This window comes from Mesoplodon densirostris, chromosome 19 (assembly GCF_025265405.1).
Source record: "Mesoplodon densirostris isolate mMesDen1 chromosome 19, mMesDen1 primary haplotype, whole genome shotgun sequence".
Lineage (NCBI taxonomy): Eukaryota > Metazoa > Chordata > Mammalia > Artiodactyla > Ziphiidae > Mesoplodon > Mesoplodon densirostris.
In genome coordinates this window covers 34,853,557-34,872,149 of record NC_082679.1, presented here as the reverse complement: position 1 = coordinate 34,872,149, position 18,593 = coordinate 34,853,557, and the positions used below count along the sequence as shown (strand labels likewise).

At 33.0% G+C, this 18,593-nt stretch overlaps 1 protein-coding gene across 16 annotated transcripts in view; it reads right to left on the bottom strand.

Moving 5' to 3' along the window:
- Positions 1 to 18,593, bottom strand: part of CHD9 (chromodomain helicase DNA binding protein 9) — a 247,375-nt gene that overhangs the window by 101,819 nt on the left and 126,963 nt on the right. For 14 of the 16 annotated variants that reach the window (XM_060084508.1, XM_060084513.1, XM_060084509.1 and 11 more), the window contains 2 exons: positions 16,128 to 16,459; positions 3,246 to 3,357 (listed from right to left, as the gene is read on the bottom strand). In XM_060084508.1, the coding sequence (XP_059940491.1) occupies positions 3,246 to 3,357; positions 16,128 to 16,459 (444 nt within the window). Of the gene's footprint in view, positions 1 to 2,469; positions 2,525 to 3,245; positions 3,358 to 16,127; positions 16,460 to 17,266; positions 17,440 to 18,593 lie in introns of those variants that run through there. The other 2 variants (XM_060084522.1, XM_060084523.1) reach the window with 2 other exon arrangements.

Here is an 18,593-nt window from a genome sequence, read left to right as displayed (position 1 = left end):
TATTTTAAACTATTAATACTTTCAGAGTTTTTGCCCCCAATCCTAAAAAGTACACATCACATGAATGTTGGTTAAATAATTAATCAGGGGCATAAAACTAAAAGAAGAAATTAAATAATATTTGACACAAAACCCATGAACTTGTTTTTAAAACAGATTTAAAAAAAACCCAAAATAATATAAAATGTTTTAAAAGAGATACAGAAAATAACAAAGTATGAAATCTACCAAAAAATTAAACATGAATGGAGGAACCAGTGTTTTACTACCTTTACTAGCTTCCCTTAAAAATAAAGAACACCACTATCATAAACACAGAAGTAAGCTTTTCAGATAGTATTATGTGTAGCAATATAATTTTAATAATAATCTGAATGATTTAAAATCAGGTATCAAATGCACATGGCTTTACTTACCTCCCTAAATATCAAATATTTGATGTTCCCACTATAAAGACAAATCTCACAATGGCTTGAAAATCCCAAAGGACTTAGGTTTGCTTTTGCTCACCTCCCTAAAATCTCTTGGATGGAGGCATCTCAGCCAACTGTTCTACTGCTCAATATTCCTTCCTCCTTTTACTATTCTCCTGTGTATTTAGTAACTCCCATGACATTCCCCCCAGATGCAATCAAAAGAATAACCCATGTGTTCTCCTTTTGGTTTCTGCCAATGTCTTCAATTTGGGAGGTCTTTCATACTTCCGTTGCCATGACAAAACTGAATCAGTGCAGCAGTGTGGGTACAAACTGTTATTTGCATCCAGAAAGGATGCAGTGCCTCTTTCTCTTGAGAGTAGTGGAATATTGAGAGAAAGAAAGGCACTACTGTGGTGAGGTAGCTCAGCCAAATGTACTAGAAAAATTCCATGCCTCAATTAGGATGGGTCACCAACTCTTAGCCATGAAGGTATTTACATTTTCAAAACTCAAGGTAACAATTTTGTCATTATGGGAGACAGGAAGGTGGCATACAAAAGTTATAAAAAAGGACTTCTTAAGAAACCCAATTTTCCCACATCCTGTTTTGGAAAAGATATGAAATATTTATTATTCCCTGGGAGGGAAAATTCTATGGATCTCGAATCTAATACTAGGCTAAAGGAATGTTTGGAGTTCGATTACAGGCATCATATAGTTCTTAATGCTTAAGAACAGTTTAAATTAATAACCATTCATGACATTTATTATTCTAACATAACCTATACAACCAATGTTATGTCTCACTAGGCACAAATCTTTTAAATAATGAAGTTTGGGAATAATTCAGTACACTTTAGAAGATTCTGTAGATGATTTCAGCATTAAAGTTTCTTTTCTGGTCACTTAGGCATCTACTGGTACTTTGAAATGCCACACACAGTTCTTAGTAAGTAGTAAACAAGTGGCCTGAAAGAATCCTTTCAACTCAAAAAAGTGCACATTCAGGTAATTTTTCACAAGACAGAATGAGAGCCACTTAGTGTAAACTGCTCCCTCATTCTATGAAGACTTTATCAGTCTCTGAGTAATTAAAAAAACTCTTGAGTTTTTCAACTCTATGAGCTGATTTCGTCATAACTTACATTCCACTAGAGCATATAGTTACATATTAGGCAAAGCCAAGTAAGGTACCACTCTCACCAATTAACTTTCTCTGTCATACAATAGTTCTACTACTTTAAAAATACAAAGCTAATTTGAATGTCCGCATTTTAGGCTAATGTGGAAATTTTTGGCTTTCTTTCTTCATAATGTTTTTCGAAGGACAATTTAAAACAGTGACAAATTTTTTCTTCATATTTCTTTTTTCTAGCTTTACTCTTCTTATGTCTTAAAGGCTTTAATAGATCAGTCAACAGCTCTTCACATAAGAGGTCAGAAACATTATGCTTTTAAATGACTGAATAGTTCGTTATGATATCACTTGTTTCCTATAATAATCCTAATAAAATGTACTATAGGGGCTTTTAAAAATAATTTGTCTCTAAATATAGACTACTGCATTACTCTCTATCAGGAAAAAATTAAGTATGATAATCATGTTTTCAGATTTCCACCTGACTCTAAACCTTACATTACTTTTCAAGCCTTCAAATCTTGACAGTCCATTGTGGTTGAAAGCTACTTTTATATATTTATACAGTATTTATATAATAATATATTTAAATATATCAATAATATAGATTAATAATTGTTTACTAGAAAATTCTTTTTTCCTTCCCCATTAAATTTTTTGTGTTAAAGCAACACATCTGTCAAAGCAACCTAATTAACTACAGTGAAAAGTATGGAAAAAATGTGCATGTTAACCTATTCTACCATTTCGTTGTTTGTTAATTACATAATGGAAAAATGGCCAGCATTATTTTAGTAAAAATTTAACTAGATTTTCTCATGTTGAATAATTATAAGTTTGCCTAAGTTAAGGATAACATATGAAGAAAAAGCCAGGCCATATAATATTAGGAGCTTTAGTCACTGCCCTTACCTCAACTCTTGCAGCAGCCCAGGAGCCTTGAGCCACTACTCTCCCATTGGATAAGAAGCTGCATAAGGAAGAAGAAAGGCCATTCAGGGGCTTTCTGGCCCCGTAATGCAACAAATGCCACCACCCCTACGGCCTATAGTCGTACTTTAATTATTAGAAAGCAGAGGGTGGCCTGAATTATTATGACCTTCACTATATATATATAAATATTTTTTAACTTCACAAGGTTATTTTGAATATACAGCTATTCAAAAACAAAAAGAAAGAAAAAGGAAAATGCACAGTATTTTTGTCTATATTAGGGGATTTTTAATACAGTTGTTTATCTTTTCTTCAATAGAAGCAGACCAAAGGAATTATCTCTAGGAATGATTCAACCCATTTGCTTTATCATTTGTATGTGACTTTTAAAATTAATATCTCCAGCATTAAATTCATTCAAAAGTACTCTATAAGTATAGGATAATATCACTGGATACTTCTCCATGTTAAAAGCCACCAGGGACTTTGGATTGTTACTTAAACTCTCTGGGCTTCAGTTTCATTATCTGAAAACTGAGAGGGTTTGGAGAGGATGTGTAAGTTTCCTCCCAGGTCTAACATTCTATGGGAATACTACTAGGACCATATTGTAATAATGCTGTCATATAAGTTCTACCATACAATAAAATGTATTTTTACCACTAAACTATAGTATAAATACTCATAAAACAATATTATGCTATCTAAATAATTCTGCCAGTACTTCATTTCTCAGAAAAAATTTTAATACTCACTTGAGAGTCTTCCTCTTTGAATGCATGCTGTGGCACCTGCTCTGCATCAGATATTTCATCTGAAGACTCATTCTTTCTTTTTTGTTTCTTACCCAATGTAATAATGAGTTTGCTGTTTCAAGAGAAATAGAGTAAACAGTAAGATCTCTTTGTACTTTTCCATTTTGGGGCAAATTAAGATTCCTATGATAAACTTTTTTCCATTTTATATCACTTGAATGTCCAACCAAAGATGCTATTTATCATGAAATCCATAATGACATTTTCACATGATAAACTCTATTCCAAAGGAACAAATACAAACCAGGACTACAGTTAACATATTTCTAAGCAAAGAAAGGCAGACAAATTCTATCACTTGTTTCTTTAGGCTCAAGATTATTTTTCATGAGAAAAATGTCAGGTGATATAGCTATTTAATAATTAAAGTAATTCATTTATTTCATTATCTTGTAGGTTTGGAATGAGGGACTTTTTTCCTTCTACCTCCTATTTATTTCGAATTCCACTCAATTCCTTTGAATCCCGCCTATTCTCCAAAAGCCTCTACACTTCTTTCTACCCTATAGTAGTTTCTCCCTTACTTAAAACACTTTACCAGTTGATTGTTCTTTGATTATTTCACTTACGTTAAGGCTTTTCTTAGCTATACTATATGTTCCTAAAGAGTAAGAACTTTCTTTTATTTTTTTATATTTCTAACATTCTCTAATATATACATGTATATATATGTACATTAACACACACTGACTCTAAATGTCTAAAATAAAAATGTGTTTTCTATGTTTTTTCCTGATCAAAGATAGAAGTACATCCCACATTTCCATATCTGGTTCAACAGATGAGATGGAATGATCTTCAAGCGCCATCAGGAAAATTCTATTTTATTTTATTTTATTTTATTTAAAAGATTTTTTTTAATGTGGACCATTTTTTTAAAGTCTTTATTGAACTTGTTACAATACTGATTCTGTTTTATGTTTTGGTTTTTTGGCCCCGAGGCATGTGGGATCTTAGTTCCCCAACCAGGGGTTGAACCCGCACCCTCTGCATTGGAAGTGAAGTTTTAACTACTGGACTGCCAGGGAAGTCCCTGGAAAATTCTACTTTAGATTTCTGTATTTCAAACATAGAAAACTCCTTAAATATTTACTTTCAGGTATGATATATCGGAAATATATCAAACTTTTAAAATAATTATTTACTAATGTTGGAGAACTTGAAGGTTAAGAGCATGCACTTTGAAATCGTAGTTTCAAAGATTTAAAGCTTGATTTCACCATTTACCTATCTGTGGGACACCAGGCAAATTACTTGATAGCTTCCTTGCCTGTAAAATAGGGATATTACAATAGCTAGTTCTATTGTTGTTGAGAATTAAGTGGGAAAATACATGTCTGAGCACAGCCTTTAACACACAATAATTTCTCAACTAATGGTAACTAGATCTAACTGTGATATGCCAGGCACTTTCCTAGGTTCTAGGATTTGAAGATAGAGTGGACACAGTTCCCAACCTTAACACATCATTGTTAGAATATGATCCCAGCTAAAATGCTAAAGAGGAAGTTAGCACAAGATGTAATGTGAAGACAAAGGGAGAAATCCTTATATTTACTGAAGAGTAAAGGAGGCTTTACAGAAAAGGTAAAGTATGAGATAGGGAACTGAATGATGAAAGAAAGTCCAACAAGTAATGAAAAAAAAAGGTAGGGTACATTGCAGAAGAATGAGAATAAGCAATGATAAGAGCATGTCAGGAACACACAAAGTACTACAGGAAGAGATGGGTCAAGATCACAGAAGACCTTATATCACATGCAAGGACTTAAGGTTTTAGTTTAAGCTCAGCTTTAAGCTCCACATGGCAGGAATTTAAAAGAAATCTGTCTAGTTCATGACTGACAACAAATGGCACTGAGATATGTTTGAATGAATGAAAAAAATAAACCAACTGGAAGATGTAAGAATTTTAAACATTCTAGGGATGTAAACAGCATGGTGACTAGAGTTAATAATACTGAATTATATATTTGAAAGTTGCTGAGTACATCTTAAAAAGTTCTCATCACAAGAAAAAAATATATAACTATGTGAGGTGATAAGATGTTAACTAAACTTACTGTGGTAACAGTTTCACAATATATACACACAACAAATCATTATGTTGTATACCTTAAACTAATACACTGTGATATGTCAATTACACCTCAATAAAATTGGGGGAAAAAAAGAATTTTAAACAAGGGAGCAATGCAACCAGAAGAAAGTGAAATGCAAGTCAGGGAAACCAGCGATAAGACTGACAATTCAGGTGAGAGAGATGAAGAGTGAAATATAGGGCCATGGTAGTGTGGGTGAAGAGGGAAAGAAAGATACAATTTTTCATTTTGGAAGCAGAAACAACAGGACTTGGTTATTGACTGGATGAGAGAGGTGAGAAAAAAATTTATCCCCAGGGTCTTCTCATATTGGTTTGATCGCCACCTTCAACAGGATAATGGTAATTCTTACTTGATATCTCACTTGCACTTTTCTGAGTATGTGAAATAAATACGAGCAAACATATAGCTTATGTTGGAATCGGGAAATCAGAGGAAGTACAAAAAGATACTCTGAAACAACATTAAGGAACCAACCATAGTTATATGCTATTCCCTCTCCCCGCTTTCAATGGTCATTTCCTCAGTCTTCTGGTCCCTTTTCCTTTACTCTGGTTTCCCTCCTAAAATAAAAATCTCCCTTGAGGTCATATCTACTATTAGATACCACATGATCGTCCTCCTCCTTATCCACAGTTCTCAAAGAAGTCATCTATACTGTTTCTTTCATTCTTCAACCCACTATAATCTGAAGTCTTAAAACTACTTTTCATATTCATAGCTTCCATTTATTCAGTGTTTACTAGGTCAGCCTCTGCTGATTTTACATGTGTTCTCTCACTTCATGGTCATACAACTCTGACAGGCAAATTTTATAAGAAGAGGAAATTGAGGCTTGGAGAAATTAAATTACTTGTTTAAAGTTATACCACAGTAAGAATTGAAATAGAAATTAAATAAGCCTCACTAAACTCCTAATATGTTTCTGAACTCCTAATGTCTAAGGCCACAAGTGACCCCTGTAATGCCAAATCCGATGGAAATTCTAAAAATTTTAATCTACCAACACATAACTAATCACTTTTTCCTTATCTGCACCCTTGGATTCATGACACAACATTCTTCTGGTTCTCACTAAACTTCTTTGGCTCTTCTTCTCTTAGTATGTTGATTTTCAGCAAGATTCAGTTTGTTCTGCCAGTCCCTTAAACTTTGGTATTTCTCAAATTTCTGTCTTCAGCCTTCTTCCCTCTCTATATACTATTCCAGAAAATTTAATTTAATCTATTCTTAACAACCACTTAGAAGTTGAAGATTCTCAAATCTCTTATCTCCAGTTCAGACCGTTCCCCAAACTTCAGATTCATTCAATAAACCAACTGTTTATCAGTATGGATATCCCACAGACATTAAAATCTCAAAATGGCCCCAAATGCAATCCCTCACTTTCCCTAAAACTAACAGTGTACTAATATTACAGTATAATGTAAATTCAGAAACGTGCACACATCAAAAGAGTACATACAGCTCAGTGAATTTTCTCAAACTGAACATAAATATATAGCCAGATCCTAGATCAAGAAACAAGACACTACTGGTTTCCCAGAAGTCTCCTGTCATGCTTTCTCTTCAAGTAACAACCTCCTCCTTAGGGTAACCATTATGCTACTTGTGGTTATTTAATATAACCTAAAGTACTTGTGCAGATGATTTTCAGTGGCAAGGTAAGGGATAACTCAAAGTAAACTGATTGGTAGAAACAGTTTTCTTGCACTCCCCCATTTGCTATCCATCTCCAAACCTAAATGCATATTTTAGTTTGTAGATGAGGACAACACTAGTGACAGGAAAGTTCAGTTACTTAGATAACAAATTCCTATGAAATACAGATCAAGGTTTGTTAATAGCCATCAATATACTGATTAAAAAGGAATTTTCTCAGTGTTTGGTAAGCTAAATAAATTCTGTATACATATTCTGATATGGTATCTGTGCGGCTGCTTCAAGACTCAAATCCCACTGAATAAAACTTCAATGAAATCAGGAGCAGAGATATTTAATTTTTTTTGTATTTATGACTATGAAGAGGTTGCACTTTTCCTTTCTAGTAGTACAAAGTAATTAAATGAAAACTCTCTAAGGACAGTGGACTAAGCTGTTTAAACAATATTTTTATAAATAAACATTGCCTAAATACTAGGTTCTACCAAAGAAATCTTAAACACTCACCCTTTTTGGTGGAGGTGGGTAGGTTAGATATAAACGTTTCCTATAATAACTTAGATAAACCTTCATTATATTATTTGAAAATTGTACTTAAAACAAAAAAAGAGGGACTTCCCTGGTGGTGCAATAGTTAAGAATCTGCCTGCTAATGGAGGGGACACGGGTTCGAGCCCTGGTCTGGGAAGATCCCACATGCTGTGGAGCAACTAAGCCCGCGTGCCACAACTACTGAAGCCCGCCGGCCTAGAGCCCGTGCTCTGCAACAAGAGAAGCCACCACAATGGGAAGCCCGCGCACCGCAACGAAGAGTAGCACTCGCTCGCCACAACTAGAGAAAGCCCACGTGCAGCAATGAAGACCCAACGCAACCAAAAATAAATAAATTTTTTAAAAAGACCTCAAATCTTATTTTTCATATATTCTGCATTTTCTTCCAATATTTTCCTATAGGCCTGGAGTAGCATCTTATTTCATAAACTCATTAACAATCCTTAACCCATGCAAAAATATTTTTCAAATTGTAACTTTGTAAGAGCTATTTCAAATGTAATAGTTTCCTACTAAACTTCTGAAATCCAAAATATTTACATATGCCCATTCTGTTAAAAAAAGGCACATTTCCATTGTAGGAAAAAAGTTGATTCTAAAACTTGAAGTCATTCTTGACTGACGTAATTCTGAGTTAAAAAAAACAATATATCTATACACACACACACACACACACATACATACATACATATACACATACTATGCTTACTTACATAGAACATTGATTCTTGGAAACAATGAAGTCATATCAGTTTATTATATGTTCTAAAATGGTATATAAGTGAAACTACAAAGAAAAACAAACATTTGGTTGGTATTGATCAGTAATTCCTAAATCTGTGAGGCAGGCTTCATTAGAAGCTTGTTTGTTAAAAATACAGATTCCAGATGAGAAAAATAAGACAAACTCAAATTGAGAGACATTCTACAAAATAACTGGCTAGTATGCTTCAAAGTTGAAAGTATCATTAAAGACAAAGACTGAAGAATTATTCCAAAATGGAAGAGTGTTAAGGAGCTATGACAACAAAATGAAATGTAGGATCCTTAATTGGATCCTGGCTCCCAAAAATGGAACAAGTGACACAATTTGCATGAGGTCTGTAAATCAGTTAACAGAATTGTGTAGGTGTTTACTTCCTGATTTTGATCATTGTGCTTAGGTTACATAAGATATTAACATTTGAGGAAGCTGGGTGAAGAGCCTAAGGGAACTTTGACCTATTTTTGCAAGTGTGAGACTAGTTCAAAATAAAAACTAACAAAGCAAAACAAAACCCCAGATTTGTAGGTTCCAACTCCAGAATTCTGATCTAGTTAAGTGGGATCCCAATCAGACTTTAAAAAAATTCTCACCAGGTTTGGGAACCACTGGCTCAAAATAATTAGTGAAGAAAACTCTAGGAACAAATATTCAGGATAATAAAACTATTCTATACTTATAGAACACTTAAAATTTCAAAGTGCTTTTGTCTATAATATCTCAGTTGATCCTCACAGGCGAGGCAGACATTGGTCCCACCGAACTAATAGGGAAACTTTAGCCCTGAAAGATAGAACAAACTGCCAAAATCACAAGTCCAGTAAAACACAATAAAGGTCTCTTTACTCCTACTCTACTATTTCCAACATATCTTATTGATTTTAAAATAAAATGACACTATACTTCAACTAGTCAATTGATATTAAATATCAATATTGATATTTAATATCAATAAATATAGTTTAATGAATAAAGAGAGTTATGAAACTACATTATCTTTAGAAAATCATTAAGGTTGAAGTTTATTGACTTTTGAACAACCAGAAATTTCTATTGCCTCTACAATGACAACTGATAGCCATAAATGTTATCTGAAGAAAATGAGATGATCCAAAAGTAGAATAAGATAATTTCAGCTCAGTAAAATACCCAATTACCAAAGAGCATTCCATTCTTCCATCATGAATTACAAGGAGTTTACTATATTAAACTAAAATAAACTTCTAAAATAAAATTTCATTATATGTACATTCTACAAATAAATTGATTGTTTGCTATTCTTAGAAATATCACAGAGTAAAGCAACAAAATAATAGACTATGAATAATAAAGGCTTTACGAAAGTTTTGTTTTTTAAAACATGAAAGGGATGTTATCAATGTTAGCGAACTGCAGCAACAGATATTCAGGCATATAAATGAACTAAATATTAAAACATAACTTATTTCAGACAGCAAAGGGCAATTTCAAACTAAGTATAAGTATAAATTTGAAATGTTAATTCATTTGACAAGTACAGGCACTAGAAAACTTCAGTGTTTATACTAGACGTTTATATTTGATTCTCAGATGTAATTTATGCACTCATCTAAATCCTGCCCACATGTTACTCATGGAGGCTGTGTAACAAGCTGCATTCTACAGTGTCAATCTGCAGTTGCCCCCTGTAGATTCTCTCATTGCAATAACTGGACAATGAATCTTATCCAATTAGTCCATTTGTTGTAATTAATATACATCCAATTCATCATAAGTAAAGGAACAAGCAAAAATACTATTTTACATTAAAATTTTTTTTCTCTTTGCAAGCCCAGTGGAAGGCACTGGGGTTATTTTTAAAGCCATCAAATATATATGTGTGTATTTTTTTTTTTTTTAGAAGAAACACATTTAACTTGATGCAATCACTCCAGTTTAAAGTTCAAGACTCTAGCTTAAACTCATCTGGAAAAAACAAGTTTTAAAGTGGTTCTTTATTTTAGTTAATCCTTAAATTTGTGAAAGCAGCATTGTAATGTAAATTTTTGGTAACTTGGATTATAAATCACTTCTTGTTTAGCGAATTCTCTGGTGGTCCAGTGGTTAGGTCTCCCTGCTTCCACGTAGGGGGCACGGGTTCAGTCCCTGGTCCGGGAACTAAGATTCCACATGCCGGGTGGCACAGCCAAAAAATAAAATAAAATAAAGTAAAATCAATCAATCAAAAACTTCCTGTTTAAGATTGGACGTCATTTTTTTTCAAAAAGTTTAATTCACTGAGTTGTTTCATATAGCCACTAAGGTGAAGTATGCTAAGTATTAATCATAGGCAGTATATTTATCAGCACAGTTTAATTTTTATTCTTTAAAAAACTTATTTCTTCTTTTTTAAAAAAGAAAACGACGTTTATGCTTAAAAATATTGACAAAATAGCAACATTAAAATCAAATACTTTACTTCAGTGTCCTAAGATACACATTTTACCCACAGGTTAACATCTATGAAACAAACATTCATCTAATAAACAAAGATATGCCATAGTTTTAACTGGCAATATATTTTTTTCTTTCTTACTGACATATAAAATAATGGTGTCTCTTATAATCAGTGACATTTTAGACTCAATGAAATAACAGCACATCATTTGCTAATGATAAACCTTACTAATACATCTGATGTAAAGGTATACATCTTAAAAATGGACCTGTAAATCTTAATTAAATTCACAATAATACATAATGTATATATCAATTCTTTCTGCAGATGAATATGTTTCAGATTTTCACTGACTTTAAGTTTAGATGTAAGGAGTGAAATCAATAAAACATTTTATCTTCTTGGCATTTAAAAATTATAGACCTTACAGAGACTACTAATGGCATGATTAATAATTAAAATATATATAATAAATTTATATCATATATTTTTCAAAGTGCTTTTTTATCAAATGCCAAAAACAATCAATTAATTAATACATTTATATTTTATCCAAACAGATACTAAATTCTTATTATTTTGAATACTTGCAATCAGGGTCTCATCTGTTACTTTATTAACATGGACTATAAAGTGATTATTCCCAATTTCTGATGATTCATCTTATTTTCCCTTCAGGCTTTGTTCATATTATTTTTCCCTTACATTATTATTTAGTTGTGTCTCTAGACATACATGTGGACATACATGTTGTTTTGTTTAAAAATACACACATACATATCTATGTATACACATGATAGTAGGTAATTAATAAATGTTATTTTGCTTCTTCCTTCTTGGGGGTTCAGAATGACTATCGCAAAGAAGGGCACAATATAATTTCCAGATCTAATTTAATGTCTTACTGTTTTTCTTTATAACATGACACCCTTAATTCCAACTTGATTTGATATTTCCTAATTTAGATGTTTTCTGCCTTAACTAAAGAGAAAGGCTACTTCTAGCACCTGATAACTCCCATTCTTGTAACAAACAGAAAGAATAATTATGAATAATACAAAAAAGTATTTTTTTACTTTTAATCATGAAGCACCTTTACTGATTAAATTTACAGGGCCACAAGAGCATTTTAAAGTGTCAAAGGCATTCTACTTGTCAGTCTGATAATCTAATGCAAGAAGTAAATTATAGGGGCTTCCCTGGTGGCTCAGTGGTTGAGAAACCGCCTGCCAACAGAGGGGACACGGGTTCGATCCCTGGTCCGGGAAGATCCCACATGCCGCGGAGCAGCTAAGCCTGTGCACCGCAACTACTAAGCCTGTGCTCTAGAGCCTGCGAGCCACAACTACTGGAGCCCGTGTGCCTAGAGCCCATGCTCCGCAACAAGAGAAGGCACTGCAATGAGAAGCCCGGGTACGGCAACGAAGAGTAGCCCCTGCTCACCGCAACCAGAGAAAGCCCGTGTGCAGCAACAAAGACCCAACGCAGCCAAAAATAAATAAATAAATAAATAAATTTATTTAAAAAAAAAAAAAAAAGAAGTAAATTATAACTGACAACATGGAAACATTGTTTAAATGTCAAAGTTATAAAACATAAATCTAAAAATGCTTCAATCAAATCATGTGATATTTTATTACATAATCTAAAACCGAAGAGAGACGAATAAGAAAATTCTACCAGAAGTCTTAGAATGAATTTATTTTAGAATTTAACTCTCTACTATTACTAAACTATTAGTTTTGTCCCTGTGATTTAATGACGGATTAGCTTGCCACTTCTAATCTTGATTTAACAAATCAAACACAACCATTTGGCATCATTTAATATTTAATCTTTCATCTATTCATTCATTCCATAAAATTCATTCCCTCCCATTCATGGAGCATCTATTATGTACCGACCATTATTAAAGAAATACCTGCTCTTCTACTTGAAAGGCAGCTTGTTAGAACCTGACTGCCAAGATCATGAAAAACGTCAAAATAGAAGAAGGTTGTTTCCAGTCCTACCTCACTCTTCATTTTACACCAGCCATTTCCATTTCAACTTACACTCTTCCACATAACCATGTAATTCCTTTCAAACTCCAAGCATATTTCAAAACAAAATTTACCTGTCCTAAATGCTACTCATATGAAAAACAACAACAACAACATTAATAGGTTAACCTATTATCCTTCTTACCAGGTAGCAACTGTTTGTTTTCATTTGTCTGCTTGATTTTTAAATTCATCTTATTAGGAACAGGGCCTTAATGGAAAGAGAACCTAGGCAGATAGGTGAGAGTTTAGGCTTGAAGGAAGGGGCATGGCTCCTGGCCTTGGCTTTTTCCTTAAATAGTTATATGTTATTTATATTTTCAGAAAATAATGGCTAACATTATTAACAGGTATTGTTCTATATTCTTTAAGTGTTATTAAATAATTTCATCCTCAAAATAACACTATAAGGCAAGTGCTATCATTATCCTCATTTTATGTCTGAGGAAACTAAAACTTGGAGAAGTCAAGTATTTGTCCAAGGTCACACTGCTTGTGACAAAGGGGGAATTTGAATAAGTGCAACAGGTTCCAAAGTCAAAGAACTTAACCACATTATCATACTGCATGCCCAATCTAACTCACAGAATTGTTGTAAAGATTAAATGAGACTATATTAAAGTCTCTGAAAAGGACACTCTATTCCTTGTATTAAAAAAAATTAATCTATGAAAGTGACAGAAAACTGAAAAGGTTTCAAGCACACTAGCAAGCAGAGGCAAGGCAGTATTGGTTTTCTTCAGATTAGTATTCTTAGATTATATCACATCACGTATGTGGATTAAATAAACACCAACTCTGACTATATATCAACCATAACTTACTGTCACAAATCTAGTTACTTTTGAAATTTATATTTCACATTGCTCATGGTTAAGTTCCAACACACACTCTCTTTAATTTTATCTGATATAAATCATCTAATATTAGCAAAAGTTCAATTCTTCTAAAACTCATAGAAAAACAAAATCTTTACAAGAAAACATTTAATACATCATGAAATATTATTAATTAAAATGATGCAAGTTGGGCTTCCCTGGTGGTGCAGTGGTAGAGAGTCCGCCTGCCAATGCAGGGGATGCGGGTTCGTGCCCCAGTCCGGGAAGATCCCACATGCCGCGGAGCGGCTGGGCCCGTGAGCCATGGCCGCTGAGCCTGCGGGTCCGGAGCTTGGGCTCCGCAACGGGAGAGGCCACAACAGTGAGAGGCCCGCATACCGCAAAAAAAAAAAAAAGATGCAAGTAAACTTAATATTTAAATGATGCTTCTTCGCAGAAAAATTAAAAATGGTAAATTCAAAATTATAAAATGTAGTGGCTTACTGGAAAGCACAGTAATGAAATATTTCAAGTGACCAATACAGAACTCTAGACTGTGTATGAATTTCATTTCCAACCATACTTTTTCCTCCAACATAATAATCTTTGGTTGTCTGATAAAGATGATCAAGAAACTGTTTCACTCCAACAGCTTAATAATATATGGGCAAGCTTCACTTTTACTTGCCTGCAACTTATAAATTTCTCTATCAAAAAGTCATCCACTCTCAACAAGTTTTTTTTCTGTCAATTACTTAATACTTTGTGTCAATTACTTAATATCTCGCCATGGAAATATGTTTCCAATACAATTCTTACCTCTTTTCTCTCAAGAATGCTATCTCTAAAAACAAATACTAAATTGATCATGCTGTGCAATATTAAAATAATTTATTGTTAATAATCTACCTATTTCTAACAAAAATACAAATATCACAGAATACGTCAGATACTCTACTGTATTACTATTCCCTACATATTAATCCACATTTTTCAAAAATCCATGTTTCTCTATTACAATTTAATTATTTCTAATTTCCCCTTATATATTGTTTTTTCTTGAACCAGGTTCACTTCTGTTATCTTTTGCCTCTAGTTATCTCCCCCTCACCAATTTAAACTTACTGTTAACTCTTGAGGGTTCTCTACCTATTTTCTCTTATTTTATGCATTATTAAATACCCTTTCAAATGGTACCACTACTCTGCCTATATCCCTGTACAAGTTAAAACTGGAAAATTTTAATAACAGTAACTTTTAATACATTAAGGGATTAAATATGGGGTTTCCTAAATTAAAACTAGACAAAATATTGAAAAAATAAGATACTTTCATACCATAACGTTTAAATAAAAAAGGAGCAGAAATCTAACTTTCAAATTTTATCTTAGCTATCTGCAAATGAAATGCAAAATCAATAATATTAATTATTTCTCCATTATAGCAAGAGAGCCCATGTTATTTAATGGTTTGAACTGAAAGGCATCAGGACCTAATGATATAACTCAGTTTGGTGGTTGCATTGAAAATGCCGTGAATTGTTTACAAAATTGTGTTAGTTCTAAATATATATATAATATATAAATAACTTTGTAAGCAAATGAAGATTTTTATAATAAGGGAATTTTTCCTGAAACAGATTAAATACTTTATCTAAAATTTCATATAAAGCCTTCAAAAATAACCAAATATTCCTGCAAAACCAATTCTAAACTATGTTGGCCTTAGATTATTTTTACCCTTGCGTGCAAAACAAATATACATATAAAACAAATAATAACTTATTATATTCTATTTTTTGAAAATGTATTAGGTAAGTAGTCAAATAAAAATACCTAGGATTAATATACCCTCCTAAAGCAATTCTTTGTCCTTATAATTCTCTTGGAGCATTAATCCTCACCTGGCCTCTTTATTACATAAAGTAAATCAGAAAGACTGTAAGGGAGGAAGTCTGTAAGAGCCAAGAGCTGCTTATTGTTGATTTAAATGGTCTTAGTTTTCTTGCCATTCCATTTAGTTCAATGTTGTGGGTTTATGAGAAAATATTATATTCCATGTTTCCAAACTATAAGGTGCCCAGTGGAGTACAACTAAGAGGTAAAGAAATCTTATAAAAAATTTCAAGGCATTTTTTTAATAAAGAAAGTACATTAGGAACTGGCACAGCAATATGGGTTTCATTTTGTTTTTCCTTTTCCTGTTTTATATATAAAATGTTCTCCTATTTTAAATTCCTTTTACTAACATTAATATACAAAAAAGTATGTCCATAGACAAGTAAAATTTAGTAAATTCTGGAATATTACCTAATTCATTCAAAAAGGCAGTAAGATACACACAGTATCTAACAACTTAAAACTCCAAAGTGGGAGTAAACACATCATACGCAAATAAAAAGTAGACTAGACAGACTGAACTTTACAAAAACTTCAAAGGAAGAAGATTTAATTCTTAACCAACTTACCCAATTTTTGTCTTCTCTTTTAACTTAGAACAAGTTTTTGTTTTTTTGCTCTCTTTGTCCTTTGGCTTAGATTTCATCCTTCTACCTTTCTTTTCCTCTTTTCCTTCAACTGAAGCACTAGGAAAGTTTTCAGGGCTCATTACTCGTGGAATATTGCGTTCCCCACGCTCCTTTGCTTTTGCTATGGCCTCTGATATTATACGATTAGCCTTTTCTTGCTTGCTTTCTGATTCCACCTTTTTTCTCTGCTTCTTCTCAGACATGATCCTCACCTGGGTATTCTGCAACTTAGTATATGTCCCAGAACCATCACTCTTCTTGGAAGATGGAGGCTAGAGAAATCAAAATAATTTTTATACAACATACCAAAGTACATTTAAACAATTAACATAAATAACCAAAAATTTAGAATTAAGCTTTAAGAAGTAAAATACATAAGCAAATATATGAGTGCTACAAACAAATTTAAAATTAAAACATTTTGCTGATCTAGAAATTAGTGTAGGTATAAAATAAAAAGCTCAATTACTGCTTTTAAAAGTGAAAGTTAAAGAAGGATTATATAGATTCATTGATATTTTCATAGCATTCTTGATTAGTTGATTCAAATTTTGTCCTAAAAATATAGCTAATTCAAATTTAGTCATGTAAATATTCTGGGCATTTGGAATAAGTCTCTTCTTTCCTCTTCATTCCGGAACTCTGAAAATTATTAATAAATTTTAAATAGCAATTTTAATTTAGAATGACCACTCCCCATAGTTTATTATGATTTTTAGAAAAACAAAGCCTCTCTGCTTTATAAGAAACTGGAATGAGAACCTGAATTCATTTAAATCGTTTTAATGTGCAATCTATGCAGCAATGTAGCTAGTTAGTCAACAGACATTCCCATACTTAAAATTAGAGAAAGTTTTAGTTTTTCTGTGAAAGAGTTAAATGAGGATTTTTTTTCTCTTTCTATATCATAATATTTTGCTCAAGCAATTCTGGAAAAAAACACGTTCTAGTTTTATGTTAAAATTATTAATATTTTAGTAATATCACAGGAAGCAGATCAACAGCATTTTAAAAAGAATATCCTCTTCAAACACACATTCATCCCATAGTCTTAGATCACAGTTTTGTTACGTTCTTACCCGTAAACATGCCTCTGACTACAGCAAGGGAAAAAACCACCAGGAATTTCCAAACACATTTTCATGCTGGTTCCAGTGTGCTTCACTGGATATCTTTTCTATACCTGCCTCATCAAAGGTTTCATAGCAGTGCTACAGCACTGGGAAAGGAGGGAGGGTTTAGAATCGCTCACTAAAATGCCACCTTAAGGCCTACAGGCTATAACAAATAACCAAGACGCGAGAAAACAGCAACAAGCTCAAGATGGCGATGCAGTACGACTCCGCAGCAGCAGCCAGTAATAAGGAAGGTTATTCAATCCCATTAGCCTTTTAGCCCAAAGAACCCCTCCTCCTCCCACTCATTCAGGCTTTCACTTACCCTTCCTCTTGGCCTCTTCACTGAAGACATTTTTGGCGTCAGACAAAGGCTTGCCCTCTGCTTTTTCACCACCCCAGGCAGTGCTCAAGAAAAAAGCATTGAAAGAAGATTCCTAAATGGCCTATTTAGCAAGCTGCAACCAAGAGATGCACAACCCTCCACAAATACACATTGTGATGTATCAACACATTTCTGCCTTGGCAAGTTTATATCCACTGTTCATTCTGTTTAGATATGAAAAAGACTGTAAACCCGTCCTAAAAAGATGAGTTTCCTCAATAGCTGTAAGCAGATAGCCAGATTCCAACAAAGCACAGAAAGAAATGAATGCACAAAGCATCAAAATGCATCAGCATGAATATTAGAGATGTCGTTAAAAATACTGACTCCTTCTGAGGAAGTAGGCCAGCAGATGGTGCTACCAGTTATTATTCCATTAGACTCTGCAATTTAACCCCCAATGGACTGTTCTTCCCTCCATGTAACACATTAACTCTCACTCTACCATTTCCTGTAGTAAAGTTTTAAAAAATATACGTAAAAACCTGATTTAAAAAAATCATCTGAAAATGAAAACTGTAGTGAAACAGCTTTATGTAGCTATCAATATTAAAAAACAAAGTCCAATGCAATTTCTACCGGAGAAAAATACTTTTCTCCGTGATACTCTAAAATATTTAAAACATAAACACATCTGAAGACGAGCAAAGGGTTAAAGAGGAGGTCATGCAAATGAACCCATAACAAGTGACTTCTCTTTAAGAAATTAGATAAGGTTTCTTATTATTCTTCTAACAAAAAGCTAACAATGTCATTTTTAAAAGAGAAATGAAGCTATTTTCATTTAAATTCCAAAAAGCTTAAGATTTTGAAATGAACACATAAGAGCTGTCTATAAAAAAATAACTAACCATAGTTAAATTATTTCCTTACTTAAACCTGAATAAATACATTAATTTATTTTCC